Source organism: Lolium perenne, chromosome 6 (assembly GCF_019359855.2).
Source record: "Lolium perenne isolate Kyuss_39 chromosome 6, Kyuss_2.0, whole genome shotgun sequence".
NCBI classification, from domain to species: domain Eukaryota; kingdom Viridiplantae; phylum Streptophyta; class Magnoliopsida; order Poales; family Poaceae; genus Lolium; species Lolium perenne.
The window spans coordinates 50,314,955-50,333,716 of NC_067249.2; the positions used below are offsets into that span (position 1 = coordinate 50,314,955).

Genomic DNA, 18,762 nt, shown 5'->3' on the forward strand with positions numbered 1-18,762 from the left:
GTTGCAGTCGACCTCCTAGAGTTCCATCCTTCGTCTGTGACGCGGCCTAGAAGCTTTGTGCATCGCCTCCTCACCATTCTTGGCGGGTGACGGTGCAAGGCGTGTACTTGCCGGTTAGCTTGTGTGGGAAGTGTTGTTAGTCATGTGGTGTTGCGTTTGTATTGTGGTGCCCTTTGGGCGTTGTACCGGCAGTCTTGCATGGTCTGCATGGTCTCTTCTTCTATGTGATTGATACACCTTATAGGGTGTATTCTCGAAAAAATATCCTACGGGCACCAACAGGTTATGAGCAGCTACCATCTTGTTATCGTATATCTTTCGTGCTCTATAGCTACCATGGATCGGCGTGATACCCCTCCCGTTACGTCTCATATTGCCATATGTTATATCGGATCTCGTCGTGCTTGGTATCAATGGACTCCGACGAGGTTCCCTCGATCTTTCAGGCTACATATGTCGATCAACGTCTTGGCGGTCTGTGCTAGAGGGCGGTGGCCAGCGGGCGTACTGTGATATGAAGAGCTGCTACCAAGAAAGGGCTGCTTATGACTATTATGTTTTGTAGGGGACTTTTTTTTAATTTAAGGTGTAATTTGTTTTTCTTTGATTAATAGATGTACCAGAACATTTTGGAGAAAGAAAAGAAAAAGAAGCTATGGGTGCATATGCTCCCTATATTTTGAAATGCATCTTACTTATATTTTAAATTTCAAAAAAATTGAAACAATAAATTCATACGTACATCTTCACGTGCTACGCGCTCACAAAGTCGTTTCATAAAAAATCAACTTATCATGTGACGTACGTAAAAAAGATAAAATTCAGTGCTAAAAATAATGCTTTTCACATGATAAAGTTTCTCCTTTTTACATAGACCACAAAAAAACATTGGTTTTTCGTGAAACTTGGCGAATGCACATACATTATGGAGATGTACATGTAAAGAAATTTATCCAAATTTTTTGACATTTCGAAATATGCTTTTTTGGTAGAGGGAACATACGCACCCGGGAGCCGAATTGAATTTCCGTACTTACTACCAGTAATAACTCGGGCTAACTTTTCAAACTTGGTTGGTTTGTGTAGCAAATGAAGGCAACGCATTGGGACCTAGCGAAATTTGAGGAGAAAACGAAGCGACCAGATGAGGTGGAGATGATCCACTCGCGAATCAATCATAATACTCTCTCTCTCTCTCTCTCTCTCTCTCGATTATATCGAAAATTAAAAGAAGTCATCGCAATGGCGCGACCCAACTCAACCAACCACACTTTGGCTCACTCGATTCCCCTCGCGCGCGACTCCTCTTCCTCCGTCCCGGCGCCGGCCACCGCCTCCTCGCCGGCCGACCCAGCTCCTCCGCCGCTCCCCGGCCATCCCCCACCCACCCAATCCCCTCCGCCTCCTACAAACCCTAGACGGCGATCCTAAAATCTTCGATCCCCTTCCCATTCCGCCGGCAGGCCTCGCCCCGCCCACCAGCCGCTCCTCCCTCTACACCTAATGGGTCCTCGCTTCTGGACGCCGTGGCCGTACTGGTGGAGCCGTCCAGCGGCGTCGCCGGCGCCGTGATGTTGACCACTGCAGGTGCTGATGCAGGTATGAGCTATGCCCAACCCTCATCCCCCACTCGTCTTCTTCCCAACTCAATCTCAAAAATCGATTTTTTCTTGAGCAGCCTGAGGAGAATCAGACTTTGCCGCCCTCCTGCTGCACGAGTCGTCTCTGACCCGCTGCTGCCGTCCACGACTAGGACATGCTGCTGCACTCCACATCCCCAACGAGCTGCTTGCTGCCCGTGAGGTCCCTCTCCTCCTCCCAAGTTACTTTTGCTGAAAATGTTTCTTTTCATTCATGTTGAGTGTGTAGCTAGTAGATAAATAATGCATGTATGGATGGAAATCAGTGTGTACGTACGTAGGTAGTCAGTGCACAGGAAATTGATGTGCTCATTTTGGTTGATTTTATTGCTGCTTAATTATGCGCATAAACAATGCTAAAAACTTGCACAATTTCAGGCTGACGGGCGTGAGGCCAGGGTACCGGCCTTGGGTGGTGTTCCCATGTTGGTGGTGCCCTCCGGTGGTGTTCCAGTTGTGTTGATGGTGCCCTCCGGTGGTGATGTCCACCGGAGCTCCTGATGTTGCTCTCCTTGAACGGCAACGACGATGCCGGAAACGAGCTGCTGCTGATTGACACCCCTGCCACGACAAGGAGGATTGAGCGTATCAATATGAAGTCAAGTCTGTGTCTTGCTGGTCTTGTGTGAATGTGTGGTAATATTTTCTTGCAGGTTTAAGAGTAGGCATACAAGTCCAGAAAAAGTGAATTACAGATTCATCAATAGTTGTGCATTATGCGTGTAATGCTACTGGATTTCCCTTTTGTTTAATAGTATTCTTTAACCAAGGCTTATGTTGTGGTCAGTTTAAATGCACTGCTTATCAAGTTGAAACCCTCCTCCAGAACTTGTGTGCAAAGGCAGTAGATAGAGCATGCATGTATAGATGAGCACGTATTTGTTTCAGTTCTTTGAATACTTGTGTGCAAAGGCAGTAGATGTCTAGGCACTAGTATGTGCTCAATTGTTTTGATTATTTGTTTGATATGCATAGGCAATGCTGAAATCTTTCGTGTTTTTCAAGGTTGAAAGCATATCGGAGGAGGAGCTGAAGGCCGCGAAGCAGGGGTACCAGGAGGCCGTGTCGAAGGGGAACGGGAAGTAGGAAGCACTGTGGCGAACGCCATCGGAGACATCCACAGGTGCATGCGGTGAGCCGCTCAGGTGGCTGCGAATCGACTACACGGTCTCCGTTAAGAACAGCATCGCCCCACTCCCAGGCCCTCGCCTGCCAGGTTACCACCATCTTCCATTTGAAATCTGCTAGCTTGTTTATGATTAGAAGCTTGATTAGAAATATCATCATCTCAAGGATACAGTTGGAGCAATAGCATGTATCTATCATTATTTCTTGATTTGAACCCACTTATGTTGTTCCAATTTGCAATGCATAGGAGCCTGCTATCCGATGCATGACTGGAGGAGGGTGTCTTTCTTCTTCGACTCGGTGGGTTTTTGGTAAGTTTCTGGTGTCAGTACTCCTTTGTGGCAGCGGTTCTTTTTTGGTCCGTCCTGTGCCGTCATGCTTTGGCGGTGCTGCGGCCACTGGCTGTGGCCTGTTTATTACTGCTTTAATGAAGATTGCAATGTTGGGTGTTGGAGAAATCGGAATGATCAGGAGTTGTTTCCTGTGCGTGCACGTTCGTAGTATTTGCTTCATGAATTGCGCTTGTCTGATCTGAATTGTATGTTGAGACACCGCAGCTGTTGTGCTGTTATGCACTTTTTTTTTGTCAGATATTAGCCATGTGTTCGAGATAAAAATCGGCATAGTTGATGCCAAAAGTTGGAATTCTTTTTTGCTGACGAGTTGTTTTTGTGTGAGAAAATTCCGTTTGCTGCTGGCATGACAGGAGGGTGCCTCTCTTTATTCGACTTGGTGGTACAGCAGTGTAGGTTTCCGACGCGGCCTTGTCCACCACAGCCTGCGTTGCTTATGTGGTTTGGTTTCGACCTGGCGTTTTTTAATTGTACAGTACGGAGACAGGAGCGGTCATATTAAAAAGGTGTTTTACGTACCGAACGATGGTTTCGACTCTGCCGTCGTGACTCCCTCTACCCGTCTCACTTGGGAACGTGCACGGAGACTTGATTACGCGCGCTCGCCTGCCAGCCTGGCTCCAGAAGCGAAGCGACCCCTGCGCGTGCGCGTGCTCTCTTGGAGCTGCCGTCTCCTCCGGATGGAGCCTGATGCCCCACTCGCCGGTCTTCGACGAGTAAGAGCACGCCCATGTGACCCACTCCAGATCCTCCTCGTCTTGGTAGCTGTTCTGGTAGCCGACGGTGTCAGAATAGACCATCGCCAAGCCAAAGGGCCTCCTCCCGTGACAGCCGCGGTGGTCAGACTGCGCCGCCTCCTCCCTCACCCAACCCTGCGACGCCTGCTCCCTCACCAAACCTTGGCCGCAGAGCTCCGCTGCACCTCCGGCGAGGTCCAGAACAGGAAGGCGAAGAACCAGCGCGTCCAAGCGCGGGCCTTTTCCCCCGCGCTGGCCGCGGCTGCTGAATATCCGATCTGCATCGCTGCAAGGCGTGCCAGCGAGGTGCGCCTCGTCCCCGGCGACCGCGGCCTTCTCTGTCCGTCGGCTGGGCCTCTAGATCCGGCGACAGCGGCTGCTATCAGCCGCCTGCTCGCGCGCATCGGAGCTGGTGACGAAGGCGACGGCGGCTGTCGCGGTTCCGCCGGGTCGTCTCTTGCATCATCAGCGCCAAGCCGCGGAAGGGGGGGCCACCAGGAGGACGCCGTCGAGCTCGGCAAGTTTGCCTGCTGCTTCCCCACGACCAAGGTCAGACGCTCCTCCTATCACCTTCACTAGCTTCTCTGCTGGAAGGATACATCGCTGCACTGCTCATGCCGTTCCTGTTCTTTGCTGTGTCGACAGTTGAGACGAGGCTGTGCTGCTGCCACCTACCGTAGCTGCTGCCAGAGGCCACCTTTCCATGCTCCTGTCGCAAACGACGACCTCCCCTATAAGCTGCTGCTGGTGAGTCCCTCTTGTCCGTGTAATCTTGCTAAACGAAAATTCTTTCTTGATGTTCAATTGGTAGGCAGTATAGGAATCTTGCGTGTATGGATGCCAACATGTTTGAGTAAACGAAAAATGGTTGTGTGCATAGGCACTAGTATATGTGCCAAGTTGCTTTGATGTTTGTGATGCATACGGCAGTACTGAGAACCTTGCATATTCTTCAGGTTCAAATCATACTGGAAGAGGAGATGTGGGGTGTGAAGGTGCTGTACCGGGAGGTGGTGTCGGTGGCGAACACCATCGGCAACATCCTCAAGTGCAACGTGCAGGCACTCAGGTGGCTGAGAATTGACTAGTATATACTGATTATGATTGTTCTATTTTAACTGCAGTATGGAGCTTCCATTTGCTCACACTAGAATCAATGCATGAATCTGTTCTAGATTAAATCCATGACTTGGTTCAGGTTGGTTGGAAAGGAATTTGCCATGTTCTGTAGCATTGCTTCCTGTTCATGGACAGCAAGTTGTTCTTATGATATCATCGCCTTATTATTTTACAGTCTTTGCGAAATATCTGTATTTGTTTTGCTGATCATGCTCTCTTTTTTGTCCGAGGATAACGAGGAGGACTGAACGACCGTCGTTGCCCCTTCTTCTTCTTCTTCTTCTTCTTCGACTCCATGTGTTTTATGGGGAAGTTTCTAGCTCCTCTTTGTGATTTCTAAGTCTTTTTGTAGTATTTGGACCTCAAATATGTGTGAAGCTTGAATTGCTTTCTTGGATATAGTGGTGGATGTACTTGTTTCTGTCAAATGAAGCTTGTATTTATTGCATATTTTCTTGATCTGTGTGTATATTTGGATGTCAAATGGGTTGGTCTTGTGTGACTTGCTCATCACTGTATTTGCTGTTGTGTTATGAATGTGGATGTTTGAGAATGTAGACGAGTCCATGCCGATTTTTTTCTTGACCTGTGTAGTTGAATCATTAGCTGAAGGATGTGTTGGCAACTGTGTCTTTGTTGCCTGCTGTTTTACCGACGGTGGTTTGCTTGAGTAAATAATTAGTAGTGTCTTGTATTCAAGTTGCTGGACAAGAGAGGTAGAGCTCCAGGAAGCTGTTAGTTTAGAATGATTTTAGCAATTTTTTTGGTGTTGAGTTGCATGAGTGGGTATTCTTGTCCTGAATCTACTACATGATTTGAGTCTAGGAAACCAGGAAAGGTGATTGCCTGAATCTGTTTGATTGGAGTGGAGTGAGGAAATGTGGAAAGGTCATGTGAGAAATTAGCTACTAGTGTAGGATGAATGAAACTGAAAATCAATGGCAGGCAGGTATAGATGCGAGAGCAAGAAAGAAATGGAGAGTTTACGTGAGTGAATGGATTCGTGGGCTAGCGAGCAGCAGTAGTAGTAGTACTACTATCCCAGGCTGTTTGGAATTAATTAAATGTTGAGCAAGGCTGGCAGTCACGTCGCTGTCAGAGGAGGATGTGCTGCTCCTGCTAACCATCACAGCTGCTGCAGACTTGATTACGCGCGCGCGCTCGCCTGCCAGCCTGGCTCCAGAAGCGAAGCGACTCGAACCGACTCCCGAACGTGCGACTCCAGCTGCCGTCTCCTCGGGATGGAGCCTCAAGTACGTCCACACCCGAATCTTGGATGCACCTCACATCGCCCCAGGAGCACGCCCACTCCAGATCCTCCTCGTCTTGGTAGCCGTTCTGGTAGCCGACGGTGTCAGAATAGACCATCACAGCCGCGGTGGTCGCACTCGGCCGCCGCACAGACAATGGCTGCGGTTGGGTTGTCTCCCTGGAACGTGTTGTCCCACATCGCCTCTGGCACCGGCACGCGCTCCTGGTCGCCAGTGGTTGGATCCCACAGCACGAGCTCACCCCAACCCGGAACCATGTCGAGGAGAAGCGCGCGGCCATGGCGGTAGTCGAGGGCCAGGTAGTCGCCTGGGACGGCGAGGGAGAAGGCTGAGCCTGTGGTGGCGGCGAAGTCTTTTACGGCCTTGCGGCTGTTTCGGAGGAAGCCCAGTACGGGGGGTCTCCCGTGGAGCTCGTGGAGGCGGCGGCGGAACCTGCGGTGCGAGATGATGCGTCGCCAGGGCTTGCAGACGAGCGAGGCGCGGACGAGGCACGACGGCTCGTCGGGAGGGAGGCGGAGGAGGATCTCCTCGATGAGCTCGTCCGGCGGCGCCATGGAGCTTGCTAGGTCTGGGCTTGGACTGAGGAGAGCGTGCAGTGAAATGTTGGGCCTCACCAGATTCATGAAGATAACCTGAGTTCTTTTTTTCTTTTTCCTTAATTGGAAAAAATAGCTCCTGAATTTGAATTTTGACATGTGAATTGTTCTTTTACTTCTTTTTTAATACCATTTTAATTGAAACTACTCCCTCCGACTAGAATTAGGTGTCCGACACGTAGTTCTCAGGGTTTTTTTTTATTTTAACCCTCTGTATTTTAAACCTGGAACCATCGGCTCCAATCGATCATCGTCCCGACTCCCACGCTTCGCTTCCGTATTTTAACCAGCGGCCTCCCACGCTTCGCTCCGGGGGCCTCCTCCTGCCCTAGCGCTGTCGGCCTCCATCGAGCTCGCCTCTCGCCGCCATCCTCCGTCGAGCTCGTTAACCGCCGACAGCCTCCCTTGAGCTCCTGTCTCACCGCCGTTCTCCGCTCGCCTCCCCCGTCCATGGGTCCGCCTCAAGGAGGGTGGCGCCGCCGGGGCAGTATCTCCTCCCTCCCTGGCGGCCACGCCTCGAACCTTCTCCGGAAGGTCACTCCGCCGAGATCACCTCTCGCCAGCAGTCTTCGCGCACCTCTCGCCGGCAGTCTCCGCTCATCTCAAGGTGGCCGGCGCCGTCGAGCAAGCTTTTCCTCCAAACTTGTAGTCGTCCCTGCGGCCTGCACCCTGCAGCCTTCTCCCGCCGGCCTCCTTCTGGACGAGAAGGCATGGACACAAGGTCGATCGATGTCGCCTCCCCTGCCGGATCCGTCCCTCGCCATTGTTCCAGTTGATGAAGCAACACCCCAGGCGCATCCTGGATTCTGCAACACCCTGCAATGTCTCGATTTGGTAGGTCCTCCTCCCGCATCACATGTTGATTTGGAGTAGCACATGAGTATCTTGTAAACCGGATGGTTCAAGGCAATTTTAAACTGCAGTTCTCTGAAACAATGTTCAGAAAGTTGAACATAATCATCCCTAGTTAATCTTGTAGACTGCAGCTGGAGTATGAGACATGGCAAAGGCGTGTACCATAATTATGAGACATTAATAAAAAGTCCAGAGACTTGCAGAAAAATAACATTGCAGTACCTTTCCTCAAGATGGCAATCTCCGAATAAATTTGACAAAATGACAAGGTCATCAAAGTAGTTGCAAGCAATATCTTCAGCATGACCCTCTTCGTCTGCTACAGAGTAGTCCTTGCCCCACTCTGGCCGGACCAACCATGCAATTAGTTCATCTCAGGGCCTTCGGCGAGCTTCAAAGAGACCAAATTATACCCACATCTTCATTTCAAACTCGGAGCTGGCCTTCTTATCACTGCGTATGTGTTGAGCTTAGAGTAATCTTGCCAACACCGCAAAGTTCACCGACAGTCACAACAGAACAGAGACCACATCTGTTAGTTTCTTCAAGTAAGATCAACTTGCTTGGCAGCGATGGTGAAAAGGGGGAACCACGAGCTGATCTTGCCGCCATTGGAAAAGAAGAGCTGCAGGCTAGAGGCGAGACATTCACCCAGGAAGAGCCAAACTGTAGCTTCGGCTTGAGGACGACGCCTCTAGTACCAGGAGGTAGTTGTGCAGATCCTGTAATAGTTTCTTCAAAGCCAAACCAACCTGCAAAGAATGACACGCAGCTTTGATGATCTGCTTTCAGGCATTGGCCGTGAAAAATAAAATTAATGTTGCTAAATTTCAAATGTGCTCACACCCTGTCCTCAGTATTAGTTATTGTGGTTGAACCGCCGTGCAAGTGCTACCTGAATCACAACTGACAGAGTCACACTATTAAGTTTGGAGAAAATTCAGCAACTCCTAATCCACCGTCCTTGGTGAGAATGAGGGCCACTGAACCGTACCCCTCGAACTCCGGGGGTGAGATGGTGGTAGCATCCTCCCCGGCCAAGTCGTACTCGATGATTGTTCCACGATCGGACAGGAAGTAGAGCAGAGAGTCCCCTACGAGCACGCTGGTGGTGTGGAGTCTGAAGTCCACAGCCGAAATTTGGATCCACCTCACGTCGCCCCACTCGCCGGTCTCCGACGAGTAGGAGCACGCCCATGTGATCCACTCCAGATACTCCTCGTCTTGGTAGCCGTTCTGGTAGACCATCACCAAGTGAAATGGCCTCCTACCGTGACAGCCGCGGTGGTCGCACCCGGCCGCCGCACAGACAATGGCTGCGGTTGGGTTGTCTCCCTGGAACGTGTTGTCCCACATCGCCTCTGGCACCGGCACGCGCTCCTGGTCGCCACTGATTGGATCCCACAGCACGAGCTCACCCCAACCCGGAACCATGTCGAGGAGAAGCGCGCGGCCATGGCGGTAGTCGAGGGCCAGGTAGTCACCTGGGACGGCGAGGGAGAAGGCTGAGCCTGTGGTGGCGGCGAAGTCTTTTACGGCCTTGCGGCTGTTTCGGAGGAAGCCCAGTACGGGGGTCTCCCGTGGAGCTCGTGGAGGCGGCGGCGGAACCTGCGGTGCGAGATGATGCGTCGCCAGGGCTTGCAGACGAGCGAGGCGCGGAGGAGGCACGACGGCTCGTCGGGAGGGAGGCGGAGGAGGATCTCCTCGATGAGCTCGTCCGGCGGCGACTCGGTGAGGCGCAGCGCCGCCGGCGGCGCCATGGAGCTTGCTAGGTCTGGGCTTGGACTGAGGAGAGCGTGCAGTGAAATGTTGGGCCTCACCAGATTCATGAAGATAACCCGAGTTGTTTCGGAAATGCTGAACGGAACCCGGGTACGGGCGAGGTCGAAAACTGAGCCAATCAAATTGCACCACGTGGTTGTATAGTACAATATATATGCACTGTATCTGACAGTGTCCAGCATGTATTCAAGGTATTCACCGGCCACATTAACATCGAGAGGCAGCGTGCATTAAATCTTCTGCCCCCCTCCCCCGTGACTCTCATCTCATCGTGACTCCCTTTCTCTCTCAACCTCCATCGAGGAAAAGCGGCGGCGAGACGGAGCTCAACATGCAGCAACATGGTGAGAGAGCGGCCGGAATTGGGGGTTCGAGTTGGCGTGGACAGGCGTCGTCCGGAATGAAGGCGAGGATGCGGCCGGAACGGGGGAGGCGCACATGAGCACGAGGTCTCTCACGAGATTTGGCTCCTCCGCCGCCCCCATCGTGGCTGAGTAGCTGTCAGCCATGCCATGGCTGTGGTCCTCGACGGGAGTGCCCCAGCCTCCCAACCAGCGGTGCAGCGCCCCAGCCTCCTCGACGGGAGTCATTGCAGGAAGACGCATCGGCGGTTGCCACCATGTTCCTGTGCAAGTTAGGTTTGAGATTTGTTTTCTCAGTCTAGGATTATTTTGTTTTAATTTGATGAAGATTCAGATCTGGAGAATGCTTTTGTGGTGGATATTTTTGGTTCTGTGCTCATATATTCCGTTTAATGCACTCCAATCCAATCCCGTACAATAGCAAGATTTGAGAAATCCAATCTGGACGAGCCTGTATTTTTTCTTGATCTCATTCTGTGTTAGATTTGTACAAATCTTCGTTCTTCTCATTTCAATCTAGTAATGGGAAATTGGGAACGTTGTTCTCGTACACACTTTCATTGTTCTCAAATAGATTTTCTTGATCTCATTCTAATCTATTTTTCTTTCTGATTCAAATAGGTCAGAAGAAATATTTTTTTTGTTCATGAATTTATATCCAGAACTCGTTGACTAATCGGTACGAGCGCTGCCGCAGTCGTATGTTTTGGTGTGATTTCTTTTGATTCTCTCTCAGGACGTATTGCGTGTTCATTTTGGTTTTCGCTTGCTCGTGCTTAGTTTCTACAGATTTGCACTGATCTCATTCCGACCTGGTAGAAGGAATGTGTTTTTTTTCTTCCGATCCAAATGTTCAGCGGTAACAAATGTTAGCAAATTGTTCATGAATTTATCCTGAACTTGTGGCTGATTGGTGAACTAAACGAACTCAATTATTAACTTAATAATTTTAAATGCAACGGTATTTTGTTTATGATTTAGCATTTTTTACTATCTGCATCATAGATAGAAAAAATATGTTAAGAACTCTCTGCTCCAAAATTGTCCATTTTGACTATTTTCATCGTTGATTAATTGGGAGAACTGCCAATGAATCTTTCCATATTTTAAAAATAATGTTTTCAATTTTTTACAACACAAAACCATTAGTACAAAATGACATATTTTGACATTCAACATCCCATCGTGATGTTTTTAATATTCTATGAGGTAAAAGTAAATGTTACAAATCTAAATTGCTTCCAAATGGAGTAACCAGCGGAAAATTTGTTTTAGAGTTCATCTGAAGGAAACAAATCATCTAAAGGATCTGACGATGGCCACCTCTCCTGCTAGCTCGAAAACTGATGGGGAAGATCTACAGTGACCAGAGAGCTTTGATGTTTGAGATGGCAGCGCCCAGGAGCGGTCACCGGAGAAAGGGGGGCACCTGACAAAAGCATTGAATTCCCTCGATACAGCATGCTCCTCTCTATACTGCACCATGAGCTTAATTCGCAGTAAGTACCCACCCACTTGCGTACGCTGCAGTCCGGTATAAGGCTTGGTATCAAACAAAGTGAAAATTGACTAAACAATGTATTGGTCGGACGCTATATTACGCACTCTAGACGACCACGATGTCGACCTCGCCCGTAGCCGGGTCCCAATCGTGCGGGTCGGAGTTGTTTGCTTTTCTTTAGTTTTTTTTATGGGCGGAATTGGAAAAAGAATAGCTCCTGTACATCAACGAAATTCTCGATCATCCTCACATTTTTCCAGCACAAGAATATTACTACTCAGTTGTTTTGATTGCATTGTGTAAATACAATGTGGTGATAAACGACAAAAAATAACTAGCTCTGAATTTGAATTTTGACATGTGAATTGTTCTTCTACTTGATTTGAATGATGTTGGAGTCTAAATATTTTTTAATACCATTTTAATTGATAGATTGAAATAGGCGGCTAGTTTTGCTATATACTAGACCATGAAAGCACGTGTTGTTGTTCCCACCCATCTTAAAAAGAAATATAAGCTCCAAGGCTACCAACTTGTATTCTTCTACGTATAAAATTCGTCTCCAATCGGGATGTTTCTTTTTGAGAATTCAACTCTTGCTAGCACTAACGCAAACTATTTTTATTGCTAATCATGAATGTCAGTATGAAGTGCATCACTCTACAGATGTCAAGAGCCGAGTACAAACCATCATCTCTGGAATGATTAAGAATCGGAATGAAAATCTGAGAAGTAACAATAGAAATATATGGTTGCTATACACATAACCGATATCCTCTACCCATCGACTTTTCATAAGCAATAGCCGTGCGGTTGACTTCATGTAAACATAGGTAGAAGATTAAGGAAAGATTAATAGACTTTGCTGACATATCGAATCGATAAAATCTAAGCTCTTTTCTTTTTGATCTCAAATTTATCTGTGTGCTCAACATTAAGTAGGTATCTTATCCTAGCATAGTGTAGCAGAGAAAAAATCAGATGCAGCAGATATAGCGGGACAATTTGATCTTAGGTTAGCCTATAAGACACGTAAACAAAGTTCTTTTAATGTGAAACTTTTGACTAAAACCAGTGCAACACTATTGCAAACCATTCAGCTAAGAGTTTTATCATAACTGGTTCGCCGAGAATTGGAATGCTAGTGCCATGTTGGTCATATGCATTACCTCGCAATCAGCAAAAGCATAGTAATGAAAATGATGTGATTCGAATGGTGTGACATGCCAGGCCGCTAGGTGAACCAAAAACCTGATTTATTTGCACGACTGAAGAAAAGCTAACCAGCCTAAGATTATAAAAATTCATGTAAAAGGTCGAAATTCAATGAACAAATAGGAATCTAACATCCTACCGTGAAATCGCCACAAGCATAAGCCAAATTTACTGATTAGGACATACTCCATATATCTAAACCTTCTACCGACCCATCCAAGCGTTGACTGGTCATGGAAAAAATGGCACTCCGGCGCAGAACACTTGTATTGGTTTCCTTAATAAGCAAAGATTGAAGGACGTCCTGAAAAATTCTTTTCCATGACATTTCTTTCAATGCATTTTTTTTTTGATAAGAGAGCTATCCAAGCATGTGCTCCGGTCCCGCTCCGGCCGTGACGGCTCTGCTCCTTAGAACGGTCCCGAAGGACCGAGAGCTTCATTAATATTCGGGAGTGGAGATACATTTTACAAATAGGGTCTCAAAGAAACATTGAAATACAACAAGACCCATACATTTTGCACCAGGGACCTCATACAAAAACTTGGATAAGCAATCAAGGCCTGCTCCTTCTCCACCATTTTGAAAACACTTCTGATGACAAGGACAACACAACCAATGTGTGCAATCAAAGTGCGACCAATTGTGTTATCTTCCTCGATTCCTACCGACGAGAACCCTTGGATCAATTTAACGTTTGCAAATATGTCTTTTTTTCCAAAACACAATCTGCTCACATCACAATCTGCTGCTGCTACCACTTTTCCTGAACTTAAATCTACTACTAGCTCTCCACTAAATAGTACTACTCCGAGTCTGTGCAGCACTAGCAGTGGCAGACCTAAGCGTCGGGGCATGGGAGTTCAGCTGAACCCCCAAATTCATTTGGAAAAATGAGCTGCCACTATTACTCCCCGCAGCAAACGAAAATCGCAACAGAACGGACGAATTGGAGCATCCATCCCAGCGAGAAAATACTTTGATTACAGGTTGCTTGCATCAAAGAAAGTACCAGAAGATACCTCCAAGGACAATCTAGGTAGGTTAGGGTTCCTTACCAACGGCAGAAAAAGGCAAGGGTGAAGAACGGAAGAGAATGGAGAGAAGATAGGTCGATTACCTGAGATATACAGCTAGATCAATTGGCATAAAGAACTCGCCGCCGCCTATCCAGTTGAAAACTTCTCACTAACCCCACCACGCCACGCCTCATGCCTGCGTCAAGTCACGTGATGAACCAACCCAGTAGTAGAGATTCAACCATCTGGCGTCTTTGAATGGGAAGAGCAAGAAATATGGATGACGCGAGGAGACGGCAGTCTGTATATTTGACATCTCACAGAGTAGAGTGCCCTCTCCTCTCCTCGACAAGTAAAAGTCAAAGTCTAAGTCACACGCGCAACCCGCACGCGGTGTGTGACAATAATCTTGTATTTATAAAGGAAGGTTCAGAGCTTTTGGGATGGTTTGAATTTCTAGGGAGAATAGGGAAGAAAGTAGGGCGGGAACCAGATTTTCGGTCAGCTAGACAATTGCGGGTTAGCCTAGTTAGCAGTGCTCAATAATTAATGGGGTGCGCCCTTTTCAACTTTCCAGAACGGAGTTGTTGTCTCTGTAAACGAGGAGTTGTACTTATAATTGCAGGCTGCACAATTTCCTTGGATTAGTATGGACTTTTCTTTGGCCCAAAGGGACCCTTGGTTTTGTGAGCAATTAGGTGCATCTGGTACAGCCGCGACATGGGCACATTATTGCTCTGAGATCTACTCTATTGGGCTACAGGGCAATTACACAATTTAAGAAAAAAGTTTAACTATTAATTTGGTCAACAAAATATAAGATATCACAAAAATTATACTATTGGAAACTTTTTTTGAATATAAATCCAGTGGTATAATTTGTCTAACATATATCTTGTAGTTTTTTGACTAAATTTGTAGTCAAACTTTTTTCTTGAAATTCGTAATTGCCCTTTAAACCGGTACGGAGGGGAGTAGTGGAATTTTATCGAGCAGCATGCTCAACTTGAATATGAATAGGTGGAGAAATTTATGATGCAGCAAATTCTCAAATTCTCAGACGATTTGTCATAACATACAGGTCGAAAGTGCAAAAAACAAATAATCTATGTATGTGGACATGAATGGAGCAAAGGAGCATAATACATGTAGCAAAAGGTTTCGAATATTATTATTTGCCCCAGATCATTTAGTTCACAACATAGATACATGACTAAAACTGGAACAAGATTTGAGTCTCAAATTCTCAACTAACTGGTTGAAACAAGATAACCAGCTTAAAAAAATCAGTCTCAAATTTCAAGCGCCACAAGAATATTCACAAGCCAACTGTCACGACGCTAATATTACATATCTCTTTCAACTCACTAGTTACCATTTAAAACATAAGAAAACAAGCCTCAGCTCAAAGTATTGTAGCTGAATGCTCACTAGTCACTACATACGTCAACACAAGCACATGTTGCACAACCAACCAGGTTCAACATAAGTCCTTGCACGACTAGATCACACAACCATCAACATGCAGCCTCTTCACTGCTTCTCAGGTGTTCAGGGCAAACCTGACATAAGTCATTGTAAATTTTATCAACTACTTGCATCCACACACTGATGATTTCAGATTTTTCAGTCTCCAAATGCCATACCTCCAAAACTTATTTGTCGTTGTATATGTCATATCTGCAAGAGATCAATGCAAAAAAAATGTAAATGTTGCTATACAAGATAACACAAAATCTAGTTGACATGCCAATTGACACATATTAAGCACATTTTGATTTTTCTTTGGTTGTGTAAGGCGACAACAGTTTTGTGAATTACACACCTAAAGTTTCTGCATTCAGAATTTGATCCCAGCATTACGCCTAGTGACGTTTCGTCGATGCCGTCAATTAACTAGAACAATATCAAGTTGTGCATCTTCAGCACTAGTGCATGCTATCTACACAAGGTCTCAACTATATTCCAATAGGAGTTATATTTTAATCTGTAAAAGATGAATTTTCTAGCCAAGACCAATAAACAATATGGTCCATATTACTCTGCTAGTTGTACGTATCTAGTTAAATTTATCTATTGTTGCAAATGGGTACTAAGCACCAAAATTAATATGTCAATATTGTTTCACCTCTAACAAGATAGCATGCCTGATCAGTTCCAAAAATCACCATTGGCAGCAAACATACCAAACCACCAGGGTTGGAAAAAGTGGCATTACCTCCACGCCGTACTCGCCGGTAAGTCTTGGTCATCCACATATGGGCAGCAGGACAGCGGCGGCGAGGTTGAGAGGTCTTCTTCAGACCCATCAGACACTATATTCAAAGATGAACCATTTCGGCTAAGCAAAACAGGATCACTATTTGCAGATTGTCCGTTACATGTACAACATATTGTTGTGCCTACCCCGCCCAAATTTCCTAAAAGTACATGAATCTCTGAGAGAAAACTGAACCATATATACCGACAAAGGAAATTCTGTGCACTATTCGCACGTAAGTGATGTACCGTACTGGAGCTCAACATACAATAGAAAACACAAACTAGAACTCAGCTTTTTTCATACAATTTCAAGTTTTTTGTCCAGAAATGCCAAACTCTCCGCATACGAAGGATTAATCTTTTTTATCGGTTTACATAAATTTATATGGTTAGCGTGCTACAGAACCTGCAAAATTTCATAGGATTAACGATCAATTGCATTTCAAGTTGCGTCAATTAGCATAATTTTTTTATTAAGCTTGACAACAAATGGGTCACATGTTATAAATGATGATATGACCCTGAACTCTTAAGTCTCCAGTTACACTGGGATAACTACAGATAGTGCACATAAACCCCAAACCCTGTGTTTTTCCATATTATTTAGCAGTGCAACTAGGATATTTTGAAATAGCTTTGACTTTGAACGCATATGTACTATTTCCATCATTATTCATGTCACAATTGGAGAGCTCACCATATGTTGCACTCAAGTCCCTCAAAATACAAGCAAGTATAACATCTCTTTACATGATGGTTTGAATGAAATTATACAAGTGATAGGATACTTACAACGAGCTCCCCATATCCTGGGAATTTAGACTCAATTGGCACTATCCTCCACTCGAAATGAGGAACCACCATAAGCTTCAACAATTGGTGTGACATCGCTCTGCTAAGAAGCCAATTAGCGCATGTAACTTTTCTATAGATCAAATTTGCACAAATAACTTGGTGTTGTGGCAGTGAAAGCATGCAGTGTAAGTCTATGAGAACATTTCCTAACAAAATGCAGGAGTTTGACGAAGCACATAACCCATACTAGTCCAATTATATTGTTCAGGAACTTTTCATAATATTTCAGCTACGCTTGATGCACCAGTCATCCGATGCTGCAAATACAAAAATGGGGGATAAAACGTTAGCTTGTTGTTTCATTAAGCTATTACAGACTTTTCAGCCCATGTTTGTGCAGCAGTAGAAACCAAACAACCATCCTCACCTATGAGTCACAAATACAATATGCCGCCTACCGATTGGAGTAGCAACCATCTTCCTCAACAGCATATAACTCACCTCCTATACAACAAATGATCTCAAATGCATGCAATTTGACCAAGAAAATATGAAGCCAACACACAAAGACATCAAAATATCTTAGAACCATGTATATCTTCAAATAAGATAATATTATAACCTAGAGCGATGTAAGCATAAATTGTAATAGCATGATCTATTTGTACTGAGAAAAAATTGTATGAACCACAGAGAAAAGGAAGTTGGAAGTATGTGGACAACATAAACCCGTCCAGACCACTAACCTAAAGGGGTAAGATGGCTCCAAAACACTGTGTCAAAGTTGTCTGCATAAATCATTTGAAACGGTAAGGATCTTGGAACATTTATAACGGAGCAAGATGGTATCAGAAGAGAAGCATAAAGTGTTGACAAAGCTAAGCTTGTAAAGTTATGAACATAAATCTCCCAACATAAGAGAAAACTAAAGCATGAAAGAACAAACCTTGTATTTGACCATCAAGAAAGGAGCTCGAGGAAAATCTGATGAAAGCCAAGCCATTCTCTTGGCCAACAAGTGACTTAGCATCTTTGTCGATGGTTTCCACCAGACCACCTTTGGTAGTTGATGACTTTTCATCAGCTATTCACCATGAGTTGAATGGGCCACCATGAAGGCCATGGACAAATACATCATGGACCTAAGGGGAGACACATCTCAATGAAGTATCTGAATCATCTCCTTTTTAGATCCACTATTTTCAAAGCATCCATCATCCTTACAAGTATCCTTGAAATACCATAATCATTATTGTCCAAATGAGCCCCGAGAGGCAATTCTAGATTCAACAAGAATAACTCGTCACCAAACTGAAGACACTTTCTTTTATTCTCACTTTCTAAATCAGGAAAATCACTTGAACAACAATAGAAATAATCAATCTCCAGGAGTGCAGGCTAAGTAACAGCAAAAGAAAAGCAATGCTTTCTTATTGCAAAACAAAATAACTTGAGTGAAATTTTGCTGAATGATACACAAATACTTAGTGTAATTCTTGAACCAATAATACTTCATACAAAATGGAAAAAGGCAAACCCAGATACTACGAATATAGATAATTAAGAAGAAATGGCTCTGTGGATAGGGCATCGATGTTTTTTACCGACTACTTTCTCAAGTAATCAGAACCAACACTTAGGCACTGAATGTTCAAGGAATGATCACAGCTTAATTAACTACTAACAATTGCCTCGTTGCATAAAAAAAAGGTCTGCTTGGACATCTCCGGCATTTGAAGAAAAAATGCATGATTGATTGACTTGTCATTTTGCACAAATGTAGAGTAGAGTAATATCTAGAAGCTTGTACTTTGACCGATATCTTCAATCAAAATTGGAAATGCTGAAAGCGAGTCAATGGATCAAGCCGAGTTATCACACCGAAATGAGCAAAGTCGATCAATGGATGTAATTTCATACTCGAGACTATAACAAATGTAGAAGGGGAGGCAAACTAGAAATCATTGACATGCACCCAACGAATCACACTTTAGAGAAAAAACCATAAGATAGCAACAAACACAAATCCAGACAATAACACTAGTTTTTTTTAAACCATAACATAAGATTATAAACATCACTTCGTCAAAGGAGAGTGAAGTAGAGCAACTTTTTGCACCTGATCA

The 18,762-nt window shown here is 45.4% G+C and overlaps 3 protein-coding genes and 1 long non-coding RNA gene across 6 annotated transcripts; 1 reads left to right on the forward strand and 3 right to left on the reverse strand.

Annotated features, from left to right (window-relative positions):
- Window positions 1-1,230: 1,230 nt before the first annotated feature.
- Window positions 1,231-5,425, forward strand: LOC127307944 (uncharacterized). 3 transcript variants are annotated; one of them, XM_071821678.1, is made up of 7 exons: window positions 1,231-1,599; window positions 1,679-1,803; window positions 2,019-2,276; window positions 2,646-2,856; window positions 3,016-4,407; window positions 4,504-4,605; window positions 4,815-5,425. In XM_071821678.1, exons 5-7 carry the CDS (start codon window positions 3,802-3,804, stop codon window positions 4,944-4,946), a joined length of 840 nt encoding a protein of 279 aa, XP_071677779.1. In that variant the 5' UTR covers window positions 1,231-1,599; window positions 1,679-1,803; window positions 2,019-2,276; window positions 2,646-2,856; window positions 3,016-3,801; the 3' UTR covers window positions 4,947-5,425. The 3 variants fall into 3 exon arrangements, with proteins under 3 accessions (XP_071677779.1, XP_071677781.1, XP_071677780.1); XM_071821680.1 differs by having other exon boundaries at window positions 2,019-2,243; XM_071821679.1 differs by having other exon boundaries at window positions 1,679-1,798.
- A 906-nt stretch (window positions 5,426-6,331) lies between these two features.
- On the reverse strand, window positions 6,332-6,802 carry LOC139832385 (uncharacterized). Its single transcript, XM_071822132.1, has one exon. It carries the CDS (start codon window positions 6,800-6,802, stop codon window positions 6,332-6,334), a length of 471 nt encoding a protein of 156 aa, XP_071678233.1.
- A 1,812-nt stretch (window positions 6,803-8,614) lies between these two features.
- LOC139832386 (uncharacterized) lies at window positions 8,615-9,459 on the reverse strand. Its single transcript, XM_071822133.1, has 2 exons — window positions 9,308-9,459; window positions 8,615-9,245 (listed from the first exon to the last, which is right to left on the reverse strand). The coding sequence occupies exons 1-2, from the start codon at window positions 9,457-9,459 to the stop codon at window positions 8,615-8,617; spliced, it is 783 nt and encodes a 260-aa protein (XP_071678234.1).
- A 5,267-nt stretch (window positions 9,460-14,726) lies between these two features.
- On the reverse strand, window positions 14,727-17,282 carry LOC139830018 (uncharacterized). The gene is made up of 5 exons (XR_007856059.2): window positions 17,064-17,282; window positions 16,634-16,953; window positions 15,798-15,894; window positions 15,226-15,259; window positions 14,727-15,141 (listed from the first exon to the last, which is right to left on the reverse strand). It is a non-coding gene; the product is annotated as an uncharacterized lncRNA (long non-coding RNA).
- Window positions 17,283-18,762: the final 1,480 nt, after the last annotated feature.